We start from the raw sequence: 21,841 nt of genomic DNA, 5'->3' as shown, positions 1-21,841 counted from the left end.
ACCTCAAGCCATCCTCAGCCTTGACCTCCAGAGTGGCTGGATTACAGGACCACGCCAACGGCCCCAGTCGATCGGGAGCTTTTTCTCTGCTACATAAAGACGTAACAACACTTGAAATTCGAAGAATTTTTGACACTGCTTCAGTTTTTTCTGAAACTTAAAAGATTCTGGACACTATAAATTATATTTTTATAGATAACTGTGCATTTGCTTTGATGGAAACAGTATAAAGATTATTGAACTGGTGGCGCCATCTAGTTGCGAAAAAATGCATTAAAAGTTCTTTTTCATGAATCCGTTTAAAATATCGATTTTAGAACGTTTCTAATTTTTAAAATTTCACTGCAAAATCTGACAGCACGGAAGAGTACGAAGTTGAAGCCGACATTCATACAAAATCTCTTATCGTAAAATGCATTGATTTTAATTTCACTTGAAAAGAGACATTGTCCAACAATTAGTAGTAGTATTTGCGATTTTTTTTTTTAATATTGTTTTTCAATTTTTTTTTTCATGCCCGTGGCTTGTTCGGTTTATTGAGAATTTTCTCATTTTTTTAAATTTTTATTGTTTGGGTTCCAATTTTTTTTCTGTTAAATTTTACAGGAATTTTTTTTAGTATTTTTCTCTTTAGCTGACGGTGCATGCTTGAAAGGCGAAATACGATTATATTTGAATAATGTTATTTTTTTAGTGTCTTATAATTGTGTAATGCTTTGTAAGTTTCTACCGTTTCTGATTTATTTAAAGTAGCATTTGGAACAGGTATCTTCCTTTCTAAATATTTGGTTAACACTCTGGCAGGAATGAATTTAAGTTGAAGAAAACGAATTGAAAAAACCCAGATTGTGAATAAAAATGAGGCTTTTTAATTGCATTGGCGAAAAAAGACTGACTCCAACCTTTCGGTTGGGCTGGCACTCGCTCCCCACTCACTGGCGCAATCCCGTTACTACACGATGCGGGGACTTTTGCCTGCTCCGTTTCCGGCCTGGACCGATCCGCCCCTCCTTAGTCGACCTGGTTAACCCGAGCTCCCCCAGATCAACCATATCGACACCGTGCTTAGCGCGGACGCCGGATCAACATGGGAAAGTCGAGGACAGAACCCCCAACCTCAAGCCATCCTCAGCCTTGACCTCCAGAGTGGCTGGATTACAGGACCACGCCAACGGCCCCAGTCGATCGGGAGCTTTTTCTCTGCTACATAAAGACGTAACAACACTTGAAATTCGAAGAATTTTTGACACTGCTTCAGTTTTCTCTGAAACTTAAAAGATTCTGGACACTATAAATTATATTTTTATAGATAACTGTGCATTTGCTTTGATGGAAACAGTATAAAGATTATTGAACTGGTGGCGCCATCTAGTTGCGAAAAAGTGCATTAAAAGTTCTTTTTCATGAATCCGTTTAAAATATCGATTTTAGAACGTTTCTAATTTTTAAAATTTCACTGCAAAATCTGACAGCACGGAAGAGTACGAAGTTGAAGCCGACATTCATACAAAATCTCTTATCGTAAAATGCATTGATTTTAATTTCACTTGAAAAGAGACATTGTCCAACAATTAGTAGTAGTATTTGCGATTTTTTTTTTTTAATATTGTTTTTCAATTTTTTTTTTCATGCCCGTGGCTTGTTCGGTTTATTGAGAATTTTCTCATTTTTTTAAATTTTTATTGTTTGGGTTTCAATTTTTTTTCTGTTAATTTTTACAGGAATTTTTTTAGTATTTTTCTCTTTAGCTGACGGTGCATGCTTGAAAGGCGGAATACGATTATATTTGAATAATGTTATTTTTTTAGTGTCTCATAATTGTGTAATGCTTTGTAAGTTTCTACCGTTTCTGATTTATTTAAAGTAGCATTTGGAACAGGTATCTTCCTTTCTAAATATTTTGTTAACACTCTGGCAGGAATGAATTTAAGTTGAAGAAAACGAATTGAAAAAACCCAGATTGTGAATAAAAATGAGGCTTTTTAATTGCATTGGCGAAAAAAGACTGAGTCCAACCTTTCGGTTGGGCTGGCACTCGCTCCCCACTCACTGGCGCAATCCCGTTACTACACGATGCGGGGACTTTTGCCTGCTCCGTTTCCGGCCTGGGCCGATCCGCCCCTCCTTAGTCGACCTGGTTAACCCGAGCTCCCCCAGATCAACCATATCGACACCGTGCTTAGCGCGGACGCCGGATCACCATGGAAAGTCGAGGACAGAACCCCCAACCTCAAGCCATCCTCAGCCTTGACCTCCAGAGTGGCTGGATTACAGGACCACGCCAACAGCCCCAGTCGAGCGGGAGCTTTTTCTCTGCTACATAAAGACGTAACAACACTTGAAATTCGAAGAATTTTTGACACTGCTTCAGTTTTCTCTGAAACTTAAAAGATTCTGGACACTATAAATTATATTTTTATAGATAACTGTGCATTTGCTTTGATGGAAACAGTATAAAGATTATTGAACTGGTGGCGCCATCTAGTTGCGAAAAAATGCATTAAAAGTTCTTTTTCATGAATCCGTTTAAAATATCGATTTTAGAACGTTTCTAATTTTTAAAATTTCACTGCAAAATCTGACAGCACGGAAGAGTACGAAGTTGAAGCCGACATTCATACAAAATCTCTTATCGTAAAATGCATTGATTTTAATTTCACTTGAAAAGAGACATTGTCCAACAATTAGTAGTAGTATTTGCGATTTTTTTTTTTTAATATTGTTTTTCAATTTTTTTTTTTTCATGCCCGTGGCTTGTTCGGTTTATTGAGAATTTTCTCATTTTTTTAAATTTTTATTGTTTGGGTTTCAATTTTTTTTCTGTTAATTTTTACAGGAATTTTTTTTAGTATTTTTCTCTTTAGCTGACGGTGCATGCTTGAAAGGCGGAATACGATTATATTTGAATAATGTTATTTTTTTAGTGTCTCATAATTGTGTAATGCTTTGTAAGTTTCTACCGTTTCTGATTTATTTAAAGTAGCATTTGGAAAGGGTATCTTCCTTTCTAAATATTTTGTTAACACTCTGGCAGGAATGAATTTAAGTTGAAGAAAACGAATTGAAAAAACCCAGATTGTGAATAAAAATGAGGCTTTTTAATTGCATTGGCGAAAAAAGACTGAGTCCAACCTTTCGGTTGGGCTGGCACTCGCTCCCCACTCACTGGCGCAATCCCGTTACTACACGATGCGGGGACTTTTGCCTGCTCCGTTTCCGGCCTGGGCCGATCCGCCCCTCCTTAGTCGACCTGGTTAACCCGAGCTCCCCCAGATCAACCATATCGACACCGTGCTTAGCGCGGACGCCGGATCAACATGGGAAAGTCGAGGACAGAACCCCCAACCTCAAGCCATCCTCAGCCTTGACCTCCAGAGTGGCTGGATTACAGGACCACGCCAACGGCCCCAGTCGATCGGGAGCTTTTTCTCTGCTACATAAAGACGTAACAACACTTGAAATTCGAAGAATTTTTGACACTGCTTCAGTTTTTTCTGAAACTTAAAAGATTCTGGACACTATAAATTATATTTTTATAGATAACTGTGCATTTGCTTTGATGGAAACAGTATAAAGATTGTTGAACTGGTGGCGCCATCTAGTTGCGAAAAAATGCATTAAAAGTTCTTTTTCATGAATCCGTTTAAAATATCGATTTTAGAACGTTTCTAATTTTTAAAATTTCACTGCAAAATCTGACAGCACGGAAGAGTACGAAGTTGAAGCCGACATTCATACAAAATCTCTTATCGTAAAATGCATTGATTTTAATTTCACTTGAAAAGAGACATTGTCCAACAATTAGTAGTAGTATTTGCGATTTTTTTTTAATATTGTTTTTCAATTTTTTTTTCATGCCCGTGGCTTGTTCGGTTTATTGAGAATTTTCTCATTTTTTTAAATTTTTATTGTTTGGGTTCCAATTTTTTTTCTGTTAAATTTTACAGGAATTTTTTTTAGTATTTTTCTCTTTAGCTGACGGTGCATGCTTGAAAGGCGAAATACGATTATATTTGAATAATGTTATTTTTTTAGTGTCTCATAATTGTGTAATGCTTTGTAAGTTTCTACCGTTTCTGATTTATTTAAAGTAGCATTTGGAACAGGTATCTTCCTTTCTAAATATTTTGTTAACACTCTGGCAGGAATGAATTTAAGTTGAAGAAAACGAATTGAAAAAACCCAGATTGTGAATAAAAATGAGGCTTTTTATTTGCATTGGCGAAAAAAGACTGAGTCCAACCTTTCGGTTGGGCTGGCACTCGCTCCCCACTCACTGGCGCAATCCCGTTACTACACGATGCGGGGACTTTTGCCTGCTCCGTTTCCGGCCTGGGCCGATCCGCCCCTCCTTAGTCGACCTGGTTAACCCGAGCTCCCCCAGATCAACCATATCGACACCGTGCTTAGCGCGGACGCCGGATCACCATGGAAAGTCGAGGACAGAACCCCCAACCTCAAGCCATCCTCAGCCTTGACCTCCAGAGTGGCTGGATTACAGGACCACGCCAACGGCCCCAGTCGATCGGGAGCTTTTTCTCTGCTACATAAAGACGTAACAACACTTGAAATTCGAAGAATTTTTGACACTGCTTCAGTTTTCTCTGAAACTTAAAAGATTCTGGACACTATAAATTATATTTTTATAGATAACTGTGCATTTGCTTTGATGGAAACAGTATAAAGATTATTGAACTGGTGGCGCCATCTAGTTGCGAAAAAATGCATTAAAAGTTCTTTTTCATGAATCTGTTTAAAATATCGATTTTAGAACGTTTCTAATTTTTAAAATTTCACTGCAAAATCTGACAGCACGGAAGAGTACGAAGTTGAAGCCGACATTCATACAAAATCTCTTATCGTAAAATGCATTGATTTTAATTTCACTTGAAAAGAGACATTGTCCAACAATTAGTAGTAGTATTTGCGATTTTTTTTTTTTAATATTGTTTTTCAATTTTTTTTTTCATGCCCGTGGCTTGTTCGGTTTATTGAGAATTTTCTCATTTTTTTAAATTTTTATTGTTTGGGTTTCAATTTTTTTTCTGTTAATTTTTACAGGAATTTTTTTTAGTATTTTTCTCTTTAGCTGACGGTGCATGCTTGAAAGGCGGAATACGATTATATTTGAATAATGTTATTTTTTTAGTGTCTCATAATTGTGTAATGCTTTGTAAGTTTCTACCGTTTCTGATTTATTTAAAGTAGCATTTGGAACAGGTATCTTCCTTTCTAAATATTTTGTTAACACTCTGGCAGGAATGAATTTAAGTTGAAGAAAACGAATTGAAAAAACCCAGATTGTGAATAAAAATGAGGCTTTTTAATTGCATTGGCGAAAAAAGACTGAGTCCAACCTTTCGGTTGGGCTGGCACTCGCTCCCCACTCACTGGCGCAATCCCGTTACTACACGATGCGGGGACTTTTGCCTGCTCCGTTTCCGGCCTGGGCGGATCCGCCCCTCCTTAGTCGACCTGGTTAACCCGAGCTCCCCCAGATCAACCATATCGACACCGTGCTTAGCGCGGACGCCGGATCAACATGGGAAAGTCGAGGACAGAACCCCCAACCTCAAGCCATCCTCAGCCTTGACCTCCAGAGTGGCTGGATTACAGGACCACGCCAACGGCCCCAGTCGATCGGGAGCTTTTTCTCTGCTACATAAAGACGTAACAACACTTGAAATTCGAAGAATTTTTGACACTGCTTCAGTTTTTTCTGAAACTTAAAAGATTCTGGACACTATAAATTATATTTTTATAGATAACTGTGCATTTGCTTTGATGGAAACAGTATAAAGATTATTGAACTGGTGGCGCCATCTAGTTGCGAAAAAATGCATTAAAAGTTCTTTTTCATGAATCCGTTTAAAATATCGATTTTAGAACGTTTCTAATTTTTAAAATTTCACTGCAAAATCTGACAGCACGGAAGAGTACGAAGTTGAAGCCGACATTCATACAAAATCTCTTATCGTAAAATGCATTGATTTTAATTTCACTTGAAAAGAGACATTGTCCAACAATTAGTAGTAGTATTTGCGATTTTTTTTTTAATATTGTTTTTCAATTTTTTTTTTCATGCCCGTGGCTTGTTCGGTTTATTGAGAATTTTCTCATTTTTTTAAATTTTTATTGTTTGGGTTCCAATTTTTTTTCTGTTAAATTTTACAGGAATTTTTTTTAGTATTTTTCTCTTTAGCTGACGGTGCATGCTTGAAAGGCGAAATACGATTATATTTGAATAATGTTATTTTTTTAGTGTCTCATAATTGTGTAATGCTTTGTAAGTTTCTACCGTTTCTGATTTATTTAAAGTAGCATTTGGAACAGGTATCTTCCTTTCTAAATATTTTGTTAACACTCTGGCAGGAATGAATTTAAGTTGAAGAAAACGAATTGAAAAAACCCAGATTGTGAATAAAAATGAGGCTTTTTAATTGCATTGGCGAAAAAAGACCGAGTCCAACCTTTCGGTTGGGCTGGCACTCGCTCCCCACTCACTGGCGCAATCCCGTTACTACACGATGCGGGGACTTTTGCCTGCTCCGTTTCCGGCCTGGGCCGATCCGCACCTCCTTAGTCGACCTGGTTAACCCGAGCTCCCCCAGATCAACCATATCGACACCGTGCTTAGCGCGGACGCCGGATCAACATGGGAAAGTCGAGGACAGAACCCCCAACCTCAAGCCATCCTCAGCCTTGACCTCCAGAGTGGCTGGATTACAGGACCACGCCAACGGCCCCAGTCGATCGGGAGCTTTTTCTCTGCTACATAAAGACGTAACAACACTTGAAATTCGAAGAATTTTTGACACTGCTTCAGTTTTTTCTGAAACTTAAAAGATTCTGGACACTATAAATTATATTTTTATAGATAACTGTGCATTTGCTTTGATGAAAACAGTATAAAGATTATTGAACTGGTGGCGCCATCTAGTTGCGAAAAAATGCATTAAAAGTTCTTTTTCATGAATCCGTTTAAAATATCGATTTTAGAACGTTTCTAATTTTTAAAATTTCACTGCAAAATCTGACAGCACGGAAGAGTACGAAGTTGAAGCCGACATTCATGCAAAATCTCTTATCGTAAAATGCATTGATTTTAATTTCACTTGAAAAGAGACATTGTCCAACAATTAGTAGTAGTATTTGCGATTTTTTTTTTTTTTAATATTGTTTTTCAATTTTTTTTTTCATGCCCGTGGCTTGTTCGGTTTATTGAGAATTTTCTCATTTTTTTAAATTTTTATTGTTTGGGTTCCAATTTTTTTTCTGTTAAATTTTACAGGAATTTTTTTTAGTATTTTTCTCTTTAGCTGACGGTGCATGCTTGAAAGGCGAAATACGATTATATTTGAATAATGTTATTTTTTTAGTGTCTCATAATTGTGTAATGCTTTGTAAGTTTCTACCGTTTCTGATTTATTTAAAGTAGCATTTGGAACAGGTATCTTCCTTTCTAAATATTTTGTTAACACTCTGGCAGGAATGAATTTAAGTTGAAGAAAACGAATTGAAAAAACCCAGATTGTGAATAAAAATGAGGCTTTTTAATTGCATTGGCGAAAAAAGACTGACTCCAACCTTTCGGTTGGGCTGGCACTCGCTCCCCACTCACTGGCGCAATCCCGTTACTACACGATGCGGGGACTTTTGCCTGCTCCGTTTCCGGCCTGGACCGATCCGCCCCTCCTTAGTCGACCTGGTTAACCCGAGCTCCCCCAGATCAACCATATCGACACCGTGCTTAGCGCGGAAGCCGGATCAACATGGGAAAGTCGAGGACAGAACCCCCAACCTCAAGCCATCCTCAGCCTTGACCTCCAGAGTGGCTGGATTACAGGACCACGCCAACGGCCCCAGTCGATCGGGAGCTTTTTCTCTGCTACATAAAGACGTAACAACACTTGAAATTCGAAGAATTTTTGACACTGCTTCAGTTTTCTCTGAAACTTAAAAGATTCTGGACACTATAAATTATATTTTTATAGCCAACTGTGCATTTGCTTTGATGGAAACAGTATAAAGATTATTGAACTGGTGGCGCCATCTAGTTGCGAAAAAATGCATTAAAAGTTCTTTTTCAAGAATCCGTTTAAAATATCGATTTTAGAACGTTTCTAATTTTTAAAATTTCACTGCAAAATCTGACAGCACGGAAGAGTACGAAGTTGAAGCCGACATTCATGCAAAATCTCTTATCGTAAAATGCATTGATTTTAATTTCACTTGAAAAGAGACATTGTCCAACAATTAGTAGTAGTATTTGCGATTTTTTTTTTTAAATATTGTTTTTCAATTTTTTTTTTCATGCCCGTGGCTTGTTCGGTTCATTGAGAATTTTCTTATTTTTTAAAATTTTTATTTTTTGGGTTCCGATTTTTTTTTCTGTTAATTTTTACAGGAATTTTTCAATCTCTTCAACCTGCTGGAACGTAGAAAGTCGCTCCAACGTGTCTCATGAAAACCGGTTGGAACGTAGGAAGTTGCTTTCCAAAAACTGTTTTAATCCCGGCTGGAACGTAGGAAGTTTGTTTCCGCAAATAGATTTAGTAAAAACGTTTTTAATTATTTTTATAGACGTTTTTATTTAAAGTATCTTGATAAATGTAGTTACTATTATTCTTTTTTACTGCTTAAAATTATTTTTTATTCCACTATTTAAATACAAGCGTTGTTTACTGTTTCTTTGCAAATCATATTTGTCTTTTTTTTTGGAGGGGGAATTGCTCATGTAGAAAAAAAACCCGCTTCTTTTATAAATATAAAAAAAATAATTTTTAGAAATTATATCTTTAAAATATATAATTCTATTATAAATATATATTTAAAATCTCTATAAAAAATCGAAGCACATTCAAATTGGAGGAAGAGTTGTGTCTTGTGACGGGTTGCGAAAAGCGTAAAGGAAAAAAATTACTTAGTAATAATGACTATTAAAAAAAGTTTAGCGTATGAAAGAAAGAAAATATATTTAATAAATCGAAAACATTTATTTATATTCAGCAAAATTCGAGGATGAGTATGATATTGCTCTGAAGAATAGAATTACTAAAGGTATCTGTGCAATTATAATTATTGCTTTGCATGAAAACAGCATTAGCTATTTAATGAAATTAAATAAACGCATTAAAGACTGATACGATTTCTCACTGTTGAACGTATCATAAGGCTGTGAATTCAGAACATTTTTTATCTATGGATCTCGGTTCCTTTCAATTGCTAGTATTCGGTAAGAAAACGCATGTGTTTCTCTATGTGAAAGTGGTTTTTCGGCTTGTCCGCTTTGTTAATAGAAGTTTTACGAACAAATCAAGCAGTAAAATGTCGGTAGGTTTAGTGCTTAAAGTTGCCCAAGTTACGTTACAAAGAGAAGCGTTACATCTGGTGACAACAGCCTATTGAAGAAAAATCAGTGTCTCAAAATGGGTTATATAGAACATGCGCCAGGCAGATTGTACAATAGACGTACTTTTAACGAATCTTGCATTGAAAGGGAGTTATTTTCCCTTGTTGGCATTCAGCAAGACAAGAATTAATTTTTGAAAGATGTTCCGAATCATTCTTGAAATTATGAGTCTTGGATTAAAAAGATTAATTCATCACTCCTGAAAGCGTTGTTTTTTTTATAAAATTCACGTGGGTATTATGGCAATAATCTATGAAAAAAAGTTTTTAAGCTTTGCTCTTTAACCAGTTTTAGATTTTATGTCAAACAAAGTGTGTGCTCGACTATTTTTGATTTTCATATCCATTAAAGTTTTTTTTTCATAAAACATTTAAAGACGTACTTCTTAATATATTTAATAACAATTAATGACTAAAAAGTAAAATAAAAAATTCGATTTCTCTGTTCACTAATACAATGTAAGTAGATTTTCTTACTAAATTTGTTTATATTCTGGTTGAAATTCAGCTATTGATTAGATACTACTGAAAATTGTTTCCAATAGAAAAATTGCTTCCTTTAGGAAATTTATTTCTAATGCACCTCCTAAGGCCAATCCTAATAGCAATTTTTAAAAATGAGCTAAAATTTTTCCACCAATGCTTGATTCTGCATTTGAAGTTTATCTAAACTATAATAAAATTTTTAACAAAAGCATACCACTGAAACATACTCAACATTAAATAATTAGTTGGATCATATCTTGATATCAACAATGGAAAAAAATTAGGTTGAAATGATAGAAGCGACCATGAAGACAATTTAATTAGTTAACTTAATCCATAATGAAATATATTGATGTAAAATATACTTAAATTCGATAAATTAATATACAAAAGTCAAATTAATTAATTTACTTTCCTTCGAATTACCATGGGAAAATTTTAATTAACATTTTTATTATGCTTTAAAAACTAATAACTTACGAAAATATTAGCTTTTGAATTTTTTAAAAGCTATTTGTGAATATTATTTTTGCTTTGATAAAAAGTAGTTACAGATGATAAGAAGATTTTAAAATCATGAGACCCCGATCTGTGACTAGACCATCAATAACTTGCTGCTTTACCACACCAACATGATTCTCCCACCCAGTCTTTGCCAATTCTATGACGTAACAATTCACGCTTCTCTCTAGCACAACCTTCTTAATATGTAATGTTATTGTTAAGCCACTTTTTTTCCATCCAATTTTTGTGACCCGAGGATAAGATCATTTAAATGAAGAACTCTGCCCTTCCTCAACAAACTGGAAAAACTATTACAGATTCATTAATATCTATGATTTATTTTATTTTAATGAATGTGCCAAAATTTGTAGCAAGTATTTTTATTGTTACAATGAAATAAGAACCTTATTTTTCACTAACGGGTTTTAAACGTTGATGAAGTTATGATTACTTACTCTAGATAGTTTTTTTTTTATTTTATTGTGCATCTATGTTTTGAAATTCACATGCAGTGAAATACCTTATAAATATTGCCAATGAAATTCGTTTGAATTGCTCAGAAGTGAAGAGCATGGAAGCAACAGTTTGAAAGGGCAATTCTTAATTGTTGGACACATGCAGCTAAGTCTCATTTTTATCTACGAGATAATTTACGAATTTTCATAAAAAATCATAATTTTGTAACTTAATAAAAGGGGTACAATTGAAATTTTGATTTCATTGATGGAGTTAGATGAAGGAAAGATTCTTCGCAATATTTGTCGGCAGAGAAATGCATGGATTTATGAAAATATTTCTGCACTATGAGTCATTTTTATTAAGATTTGTGACAAGATTAGGAATCATATAAGAAATTGATATTCAAAATATTCACTTATTAAAAATAGGAATGAAATGATGATATTTATCAGATATAAGCTTCGTGGGTAAATGGATACATTAATATGTTTTCTAATTTTAGTATTAAAATTAACTTTAAAAATTTATTATTTCAGCTTATTTTTTTAATTATTTCAAAATAATATAATAAGTCAAAAATATTCAAGTTAATAATATTTTCATCAACATATTATCAATAAAATATTCACCTACTATATATTGACAAAAGATTGTTTTATTATTTTCAGAATTTAAAAAAATGGAATGAAAAACAAAAATCTAAAATCAAACAAAAAAAATTGTTCACATTTTTATTTATAAGTTTCAATAACAGATTTATATCCGAAATGAATGTAGTATTTTTAAATTATTAATAATAAATTTTTGATAATTTATTTTAATCAGAGCACTGTATATTTATCCATTTATATATATATATATATATATATATATATATATATATATATATATATATATATATATATATATATATATATATATATATATATATATATATATATATATATATATATATATATATATATATATATCATGCTATTTTTATTTCGAATACCAAATATACGAGTGAAATGGTTATAACAAAAAATTAGAAAAGGCTGAAGTGAAATTCACTGAATGTCAGTAAAAAGAATGTATTATATTCGTAATGCAATTTGATGAATGATAATTCCTTTTAAATAATTTATTAAACAAATTTTTCTATTACTAATAAAAATTTATAAAATCATATTGCGGAATTTTTTTAAAAAATTATTTTTGAACAAATTCTATTTTCTACAAACATTGCAGATTAAAAGAGAAGTTCTTAGTTCTCAGAGCGAAAACCAACTTCTTAGTTGAAAAACCGCATGGCAATTGCCCTGCGTCGACAGATTTATTACTTGATTGATCAGTCAGTACTATTCAAAATCCCCGGTGTTTAGGGGGTGTTGATGGTCGAGACGCGGGAAAATTTATCCCCTGTTGTTGATGGTCAGGGGCCGGTTTACGAACGTTCTGCCAATTTCTTTTCTTGTAATTTGTGTTCAACCTTTATTTTGACTGCGGCCGTTTTAAGAGCATTCTTAAGCTAGACAGCCGACGCTGGATGGGTTAATTTCATTTGAAAAGAGACATTGTGCAACAATTAGTAGTAGTATTCGCGATTTTTTTTTAAATATTGTTTTTCAATTTTTTTTCATGCCAGTGGCTTGTTCGGTTCATTGAGAATTTTCTCATTTTTTTAATTTTTATTATTTGGGTTCCGATTTTTTTTTCTGTTAATTTTTACAGGAATTTTTTTAGTATTTTTCTCTTTAGCTGACGGTGCATGCTTGAAAGGCGAAATACGATTATATTTAAATAATGTTATTTTTTTAGTGTCTCATAATTGTGTAATGCTTTGTAAGTTTCTACCGGTTCTTTTTTATTTAAAGTAGCTCTCCCCACTCACTGGCACAATCCCGTTACTACACGATGTGGGGACTTTAGCCTGCTCCGTTTCCGGCCTGGGCTGATCCGCATCTCCTTAGTCGACTGGGTTACCCGAGCACCCCTATATCCCCCATATCGACACCACGCTTTGCTTCGACGCAATATCATAAAAATATCCGTAACATGTAATCAAAAAATTGTATACTTTGCAATGAATGGTCTCGGATTTTATTACATCTTAATATAGATGCATTGAAAATAGCTTTTTTAAGGTATTTGGACATTGTTAATAATAGAAAATGTCTCAGTCTTATGTTCAAAGAATCTTTAAGATTGTATAGAAGCAATAACCCGACCTACCCAGAGACCGTGCTAGAAACTTGATGGGGTAACCGATGAATAACCCCACCTAACACGAAGGAATATACAATATTTTTTGTCAATGGACATTTACAAACAACAAATAATCCTGTAGAGAAAATGCATATTGGATTCTATGTCAGAATTAAAGCACGTTTTCTTAAACGATTTTATAACACTTCTTAAATTTGGAGAGCATCAATAAATATGATTTTTTCGGGATGAACTTTATGGAAAAGGTTATAAAATATTTTATAATTTTTTCTTAAAATTGATTAAAAAACAGGAAATTAAAAAATACCCATTAAAAGCCAAAACCAAAAATCAGAATAAATGCGGAAGGGGCTTGTTGTTAGTTTTGTTGCTAAAGAGGTATAAAACAAAAAACTTTCAATTTTAGAAATTTGCAAAATTAAAATGCACATTATTATTTTCTGACAATTCCAAAAATTTCAGTCCCACGGGTTCCTAATAAGATTAATCTAAATAATATCTAATTAAACTAAAAATGAGTAACAACACGAGAAAAACATCGTTTAGTATCATTTGGTGTTTTTATGCTTTTCTTTCATTCTTATTGCCTTTGTTTCATCTCTTTTTCACAGTTGTTTTTTTATTGCTATCTACATTATTTTCATAACTTATTTAATGGTGGTCATTTCATTTTTCCCATTTAATTGACATATCTTAACTAGATCAATATTTAAAAAAAATTGAATCTTGTTTTTGCTATTAATAATGTTTATTACCTTCTTTAGTGTCTCAAACGTTAAATGATAATTTCATTCTGTCGTATTTTACATATTTCATTTCATTCATTGATATTGATCAAATGAAGCAATTTTACAGCAATTCACTATAATGTTTTAGATTATTTCTCTCCAGGCTGGATTTGACACAGAGTAACTATCAACTATTCAGGTATAGGAAACAAAAAAGTGTATGTCATAACGGATCGACGATGTCAATACGTACTTCGACGCTTTTGTAAAGTTGATTCGCTGGGTGATGATTATTGATGTTTGAAGAATGAATACCGAAACTTGTAAAATATTGTGATAAAGGATTCAAATACAATATCAATTATGTCAAAAAGTACTCATTTGCCGAGATTCTTTTAAATATGTATAAAAAAAAATCTGGATCTACGATATCAGTCGACAAATAGAATTTACATTTGGAATAGCTCAGATATATTTCATTTTAGGTCTTCTTATAATTTGAATGTTTTACATTTTATAGATGAAGCTTCGAGCATGTTTTTTTTTTACTTTAAAAACATTCTAAGAACTTCATGCATTGTTCTAATTTAAACCAATTTCTAATAGTTCAAATTCAATTTTTAAAATATCGAAATATTTTGGTAAAAATAAAATAAGAATGATATTGTATCATTCTTATTTTATTTTAATACGTTTTTATTAACTAGTTTTCTTGTCTGTCTTTTCGTTACAAATTTTGTTACAGATTTTAAATTATCTATCGGATGAGCTAGAGAAAATTTTACACACACATCAGAACTGGAAGCATGCGTGTCTGTTTGTTTATTTGTCAAATTTTGCAATTGATTTTTAAACCAATCTAATAATACGCATTTTCCCGAAAGAGTTAGAATCTCGAAATTTAAAAAAAAATAGCTCAGAACTTCGTAACAATGTAACATTAACTACTTTTATTGTGTGTTGTGTTTCAAATTTTGTCATTCGGTTGTAGTTCATTGGAAAGTTAGTTTAAAATCGATTACAAAGTTTCAATGCAGAAGATAAGATAGTAGAAAATAATTACTTAAATAAAAATTTAAAAATAATTATTTTATTATCATGTCTCTATGTAATATATCAAATATATTACCTTTTTAAAACACACTAAGAATTTTTCAATACGTAATTTAATATACAGTAAAGTATTATACAGTAAGTAAGTAATAAAGTAATTTAATATACAATATGTATATATAATGCGAAATTAGAAATTTAGAATTATATATGGAGTAGGAATCTGTGTGGAATTATAAAGCTATACAGGGGTAGGAGAAATAATTTTTTATTTTTTTGTTTGTTTTAACAGAGTGGTATATTACATTCTTTTTTTAAGTTTAAATAAGTGTTTCTATATGCTATCGCAGATCCTGATCTCAATATGGAATCCATATAAATTATAAATGTATTTGCTATGAAAAAGAATGAACGCCATTTCAATCGACTAATTCCTTATAATGGAGTTCCTTATAATATAGTTTATAGGATAAAAAAAAACAGTATTTTTTGTTATAATTTAATATATTAGTTACAGTTATGTTATAGTACAAAAACAAAGCATTTGTAAAACTTAATGAATATTATAATGAGTATTTTTAGCAATGATATTGCTCATTTCAGAAAATAATACTTATAATTAACAACATATAACTTTTATGATGCCATAATAAAAATACATGTGACTTTTATGATATGATAAAATATTTGTAATACTATACGATTAATAATAAAGCATTCAAAAATACACAATAATTTATATTGCTGGTTTAAACTATAAATTGAAGTATAATATGTATTATAATAATATACATTATGTATTTTCTGGTTTTTAGGAAAGCTTCTAAAATTCTTTACTTTTATGAATCATTTCGTAGCAATTTATGAAATGTTAATTTAGAATTTCTAAACGTAAACTGTCAAAAGATGTGTTTAAAATAAACTAAAAATTTGATATAACTGTAGCATTTCTTTTAATAAATTGATTAAGGATAAAGTCTATTATTAATTCTTTTAAGTTTTTGTTAGTAATATCATAACTAGTTCAATGTAACAAATTTATCAACACAGGGAGAAAATTTTAAATTTCTAATGCCTTTCAATGCCACATATACCAATAATGGCATTAAGATGAGGGTTTTAAAAATTACCTGACTTTGCTACGCTCATGTAAAGCTGCTTTCAGAATTGATGCAAGCTATTTTTTGTGACAACAAATTTATTTTCAAAAAAAAAAAAGTCAGGTTGACAGATTAAGTTGGTTGTGAAACCCAAGAGAATAATCAACTCATCATATAATATTGCATTTATGCGAAATACAGTTAACTCTCAGAGATTGTATAAACAATTGCCAATGATAAATAATACTCTATATATTTTTTCTAGTCGTGAAAAGCAAGAAAATATATTTAATATGTAATATAAAATTTTCACGTACAAGAGTAAATCCTTCATTTAAAAAAATTAAAATACTTATTTCAAGCAATTTTCTTTCTGGAAAAATATGAATTTAATAAATATACAGTTTTACTGACATATATAACAATGATATATTTAATGTAATAATATTTTATATAATACATTCATCAATGATATATTTAAAAGTACAGTGATTTTCTTTTTTTTCCATAGTTGTTTGTTTCATTAGACACACACATCCGACACTCTTTCACATTTATACACATTTAATAAACTGATTTTTTTCATATAATTGTTTGCAGCAAAAAGCAAACGATTTTCTCAATCTTTCCATAATAATACAAAAAGGGAAAAACTGTGTAACAATTAATAGTTTTGATTTACACATTTGTACGTAGTTTTTTAAAGGCAGAAACGATTATTTACTTCGTTCCAGTGTCAACCAGCAGATTTATCGTTCACAAATAGTCAGTTTTTTAATGTCTATCACAGATATTAAAATGAATTATGCATTAAAATTCTACAAAAACCGTTAAAATTTGTTTCCATCAAACCATATGTTTTTCAAACTCCCAGCTTTGCAGATTTTATGCAAAAAGAAGAATAACATTTATTTTTCAGTTTATCGGAAATGATGAAGATGCAATTCGACTGTATTCTGTATCAATGCAAAAATTCATTGGTCTTTTTTTGCTGTACTACACTCAAGAAAGTAAACTCGATGTGAAATTCTTCATACATTTTGGTACTTTCATGCAGACAATAGTAATTCGAAAATATAGCATTTGATTGCACATTTGAATGGAATCCAGTTTGTTCCTACAACTGCTGCAGACAAGAGTTGGCTATTTCTTAACTGGCAATTGGAAAATCAGTTTACTTGTTTCAATCTGATGCAGTCTTTATATTATTTCGACTCATCGAAGCAATAATTGCTTTTATCAATTGCAAAGCTGATTGCTTCAGTATTTTCATCAACCTAGTATGCAATTCAATACGATCAAATGACTTTTATAAAATAATATTTGATTCAGTTAAAATAAATCGTTCTTTTGGGAATATCCTAGGTTGATACATCCATTTTGCGTGGTAGTGGCTTTGGGTTCTGTTATAATGCTAGGTATTGGTACCTCTTTCAGATCAGTTTTCGACTGGAAATTAACTTTGTCTTTGGCACAGAAATAAGAAAATATGTGCTTTTCTATAGCAAAGTAAGGCTCAGCAAATATAACAGTTAAAATGAAGGATATGATAAAAGACATCACAATGTAACTTGTAGCCATGAACAACTGAAATAAAAAAAATATTGTTATTTGTTTTTTATCTGTTAACCTTACAGAAGGCTACATATATTTAATGGTTTTCAATAAATAGATAAAATATGGTATGTCTTACTGAATTTGAGCTGCATATTTTTAATAAATATAATTCAAATCTCTAAAAATATACCAAATATTTTTATTATTTTATAACTATTATGCTTATTTTATATCAGTTAATATTAAAACCCGGGGAGCACCTCGAAATGAGGATGAGATGATTCTGACATGGTTGTTGAATCTCGCCACCTTGGAAGGTACACGAAAAGGTGGGGTTCTGGTTCCTCCCATCGATGACGGGACGTGCTTCCTTAGGGAAGGGTTGTACCGTGGCCATTGATGGCCCTTATGACTCAACTACAGTTCCCGCCAGTGTTGCTGTTGCAGTTATCCGGTCATTCAGTATTATTTATCCGAGTGCCTTCGGACTGGTCGGAGAGTCAATAATATGACTTATATGAGTTAATAAGTAAAATATGACATTGAATTGCCGCGTAAATCATGGTTCAGCCCTATTACCGGTCACGATGCAGCCCCTCCGATAGGATGGATGCTTCATCATCGGTAGGATGTAATCAACTTCACACCATTTCTGCACTTACCAAGTCGATGAGAACCAACCACCGTCGCTTTTAGTATATGACTAAATTTTATTAAAAATAACTGAATTCCCTTTTTTGATAAAGATTTTTTTATTTTTCGGGTTGTTATCTTTTTAGCAAAAATATAATATATATAAATATATATAATACTATATATACTATACTATATATAAATATATATTATATATATAATATAATATATATAATAATATAATATATATAAATAAATATTAGGAACAAAAATATAATAACAATTTGACAGTACTGTATAATGTAATAACTACAAATGTAATTTAAATATTATCGGAAATTAGAACAAGGTTTTTAACAGCAGAATCAAGTTTTTATATAACTTTATTTCGACTTTAAACAAATTTCAATAGCTGTTAAGTTTTTGACATTTGAAAGTCACCGAAATTCCTTAACTTCAGGAAATATAAAATTCATAGTTGTCCTGGAGCAATTGTGATATTATTAAAATGCGCCTGATATGTAATGAGACTTATACAATTTATAAATGTAAAATTTAATATTAAATGATATTTATTTATTTACGGATTTATCGACTTTTGCAGAAAGAATATATGCAAAAAATATTTAAAATGTATAATTAATTTTAATATTGAACACCGCAATGATAGAAGATGCCTATATCTGTAGTAAAGCAACTTCTATAAATTATTTTATAGAATATTTAATCATCAGCCTATTATGAGTCAAATTAAGATTCGGTCTCATAAAAAAGGCAATATTACGAAAACTAGAATGATATTTATATCCATATTTATTGATTCTTTGTAATAATATCCAAATATATTATTTGACTAGTCATAATTTTTTTCTTGCAGATCCATACACTCGTCAGTTAAGAGAAGGGGAGGGGGTAAAGAAATTTTAAACTTTTTTGCCGAAAATTTTAACTCTGCGTTTCTTACAATTTTCTGGATGTTTGGGGCTTCTTTACTAAGTTGTTACTATTTCCATCAGTTCAGCATCATCAAATATTGATCTATTAATCACTCATTATTTTCGTCAACGCAATATTCCAAATTTTACACAAAAATCTATAATAAAATGTCTTAAATTTTACAATAATTTAAAAAAATATCTTACAATTTCCAAATGTCCCATGTACCATCTTTCACGTATAGATGCGCTTCGGTAATGCATAATAGGAAGGTGTATCAGGTAAGCCATATAGCACAAACGATCCAAAGGAATAAATGGTTTAGATTTCAGCACTCGGGATATTGGTCCTGAAAAAAAGCATTATTAGCCATTATGTATATGTATTAATAAAATTTTCTGTGAAGGAAAATCCCTTTTTTGAATCCCTGCCTGAGGGTGACCCTTGAGAAAGTCTTCTGACCGGATTCTTATTTTATTTGGTTTAATTTTGATACTTTTTTCCTATTAACTTGATTTTTATTACTATTGTCTTGATTCATCTGTGTTTTAGTAGTAGCTGCATTTGCGCTCTCCAAATACAATGGTGCTTTTTCTGCCTTTTTTTAGTTTTAGTTTGAATCAGAAATAATTTTTAGTTGCGATTCCGATATAATTTAGTTTCGTTTCCAAAATATTTTTAATTTTAGATTGTTTCAATTATAGGTTTTAATTACCTAATGCTAATATTTTTTGTATATATATATATATATATTAGAATATTACTCATTTTGTATGTCATCGTAAAATTAAAAAAAATAATAATAATTAGTTCTCACTTTAGACTTTTACTTAAAAATTTTCACTTTCAGAACACTTTTTAAAAAATTATTCGATCATTTTCGATTTTTGCTCAATAAATTTCTGCTGAAAGTTGTTTCAACTGAGCAAAAAACACTAAGGTAAAAAAGATAATTATTTTAGTAATTTATTTCTTTTTGATTTATTTAAAATGTAAAATGAATTATAATAAATCAAAAATATTCCCAAGTACTCTCAAAGATTTAAATAGTTACAAAATTTGAGATCATTGTCTAAATGCTAATGAATATGGCAGAATAAAGATTTAAATGAGATAGTTCTAACATTTTGAAGAAAACATAGCATGGGGGTGTACAATCATTGTTTTTCTTATTTATCTACATCAAGCTTTATGATATTGTGATTTTTTCAAAAAGCATAATATTTTTTAAAAACCCAATAAGTCGCACTGTAAAGAATTTAAAATCATAAGCGTTTCATTCATAATTCCATATTTCTTGAATTCAGTAACTACACAAAATTAAACTATTTCTCCAATTAAATTACATTTTACTACTAGGGAAAAGTGCGAAATTAAACAAGAATAACTAACTATTCTGAAATGCAAGAAAACACATATTTCAGTTCCCACAGTAAATATTATTGGACTAATTCAGCTCGTCATGCTGCCTTGGCATTTTCTTAGCTTTCTCTTTAAGGCTGTAGAACCTATTCTGATAGGAGTTAAACTAACAATAGAATTCTCAACTGATCGAATTCGAATCTCTAGCTTCATTTTCCTTAAATATCACAGATAAGAAACTATTCGTTTTCATATCCAAGTCTTTTTTTATTTTTTTATTCTTATAATTAGAATGATTTTAACCTTATACAGATGCGGATTGTGATAGTTAAGTCAAAGCTAAACATTTTTTTACCTCCATGGTGAGTGGTACAAGCTATGACCATCCAGGCGATTCCAATACACCAGACGTTTCTATGCATGATTGCATAAAACGTTGCCAATGGTGTTTCCATCTTTTGACCATTCCTATAACTGTAGAGTCCGAACATGACAGATGTGGTACAGACTATAGAGGAACACCACAGGATAACTGAAGCAACCTGTAATGAAAAATCTTGTCAGTTTTATATTAAAATTATAAAAAAAAATTATTTGCGACCGAAAACTGGGAATGATTAAAATAAAGTGATAAAATTATTAAAAAAATATTTATAAAGACCGTTTTTTTAAGAAAAATATCAATTGCTTTTAATAAAACATGGTGACTTTTTACTTTCTGATATACGAAACACACTGTGGCGAATTGGGATGTGCGAGGATACAACCTGGGACCTTATGGTTCGCAGGTCAGTAATATGACCATGATACAAAAGAAATTGCTCGTGCAGCGTAGTTGTTAACTGGCTTATAAGCTTTCACCACAGACTCTCCCTTCAGTGAGTCGGAGGTGAGACGAAAGATATGACTCTTGAGTGATGATGTATTAGCTGTTGATTCTAATGCGCCTGTACCCATTTGAGTAGCGCCAAGCGTTATGGCGAGCGTGTGTGGTTGCTGATGCTGTTGCTGCGTCAAGTGAGTCTGACGACTATGGGTTGTTGCGACCTTTTTGTGTTGCTGCGTCAAGTGAGTCTGATGACTTTGGTTGCGGGTAGATGGCGCCACAACAGCTGTACGAAGGTTGAAAGTTCATCGTCCTAGGTCACCAATGTGGCGAATTGCGATGAGTGAGGATAGAAACCGGGATCTTGTGGTTAGCAGTCCAGTAATATGACCATGATACAAAAGCAATTGCTTATGCAGCGTAGTTGTTAACTGGTTTATAAGCTTTCACCACAACACTAAGAGAAAGTATTGAAAACATCAAAAAATCCGAATGCTTGATTTTGTCCAATATTCAAGTTTTAAACTTCCCTGATTCCTGAAAACACATTTTTGGAATTACGTCTGTCTGTCTGAGAA

The 21,841-nt window shown here is 31.8% G+C and overlaps 1 protein-coding gene across 1 annotated transcript in view; it reads right to left on the bottom strand.

The window, feature by feature from the left end:
* Positions 1-15,640: 15,640 nt before the first annotated feature.
* Positions 15,641-21,841, bottom strand: part of LOC129963896 (nose resistant to fluoxetine protein 6-like) — a 43,829-nt gene continuing 37,628 nt past the window's right edge. Inside the window, exons 13-15 of the mRNA XM_056078485.1 lie at positions 20,793-20,979; positions 19,282-19,424; positions 15,641-17,536 (exon numbers count right to left, since the gene is read on the bottom strand). Coding sequence (XP_055934460.1) covers positions 17,282-17,536; positions 19,282-19,424; positions 20,793-20,979 — 585 coding nt within the window. The 3' untranslated portion in view covers positions 15,641-17,281. The remainder of the gene's footprint in view (positions 17,537-19,281; positions 19,425-20,792; positions 20,980-21,841) is intronic.

The sequence above is a fragment of the Argiope bruennichi genome, chromosome 3 (assembly GCF_947563725.1).
Source record: "Argiope bruennichi chromosome 3, qqArgBrue1.1, whole genome shotgun sequence".
Lineage (NCBI taxonomy): Eukaryota > Metazoa > Arthropoda > Arachnida > Araneae > Araneidae > Argiope > Argiope bruennichi.
This window is presented reverse-complemented; position numbering and strand designations above follow the sequence as displayed.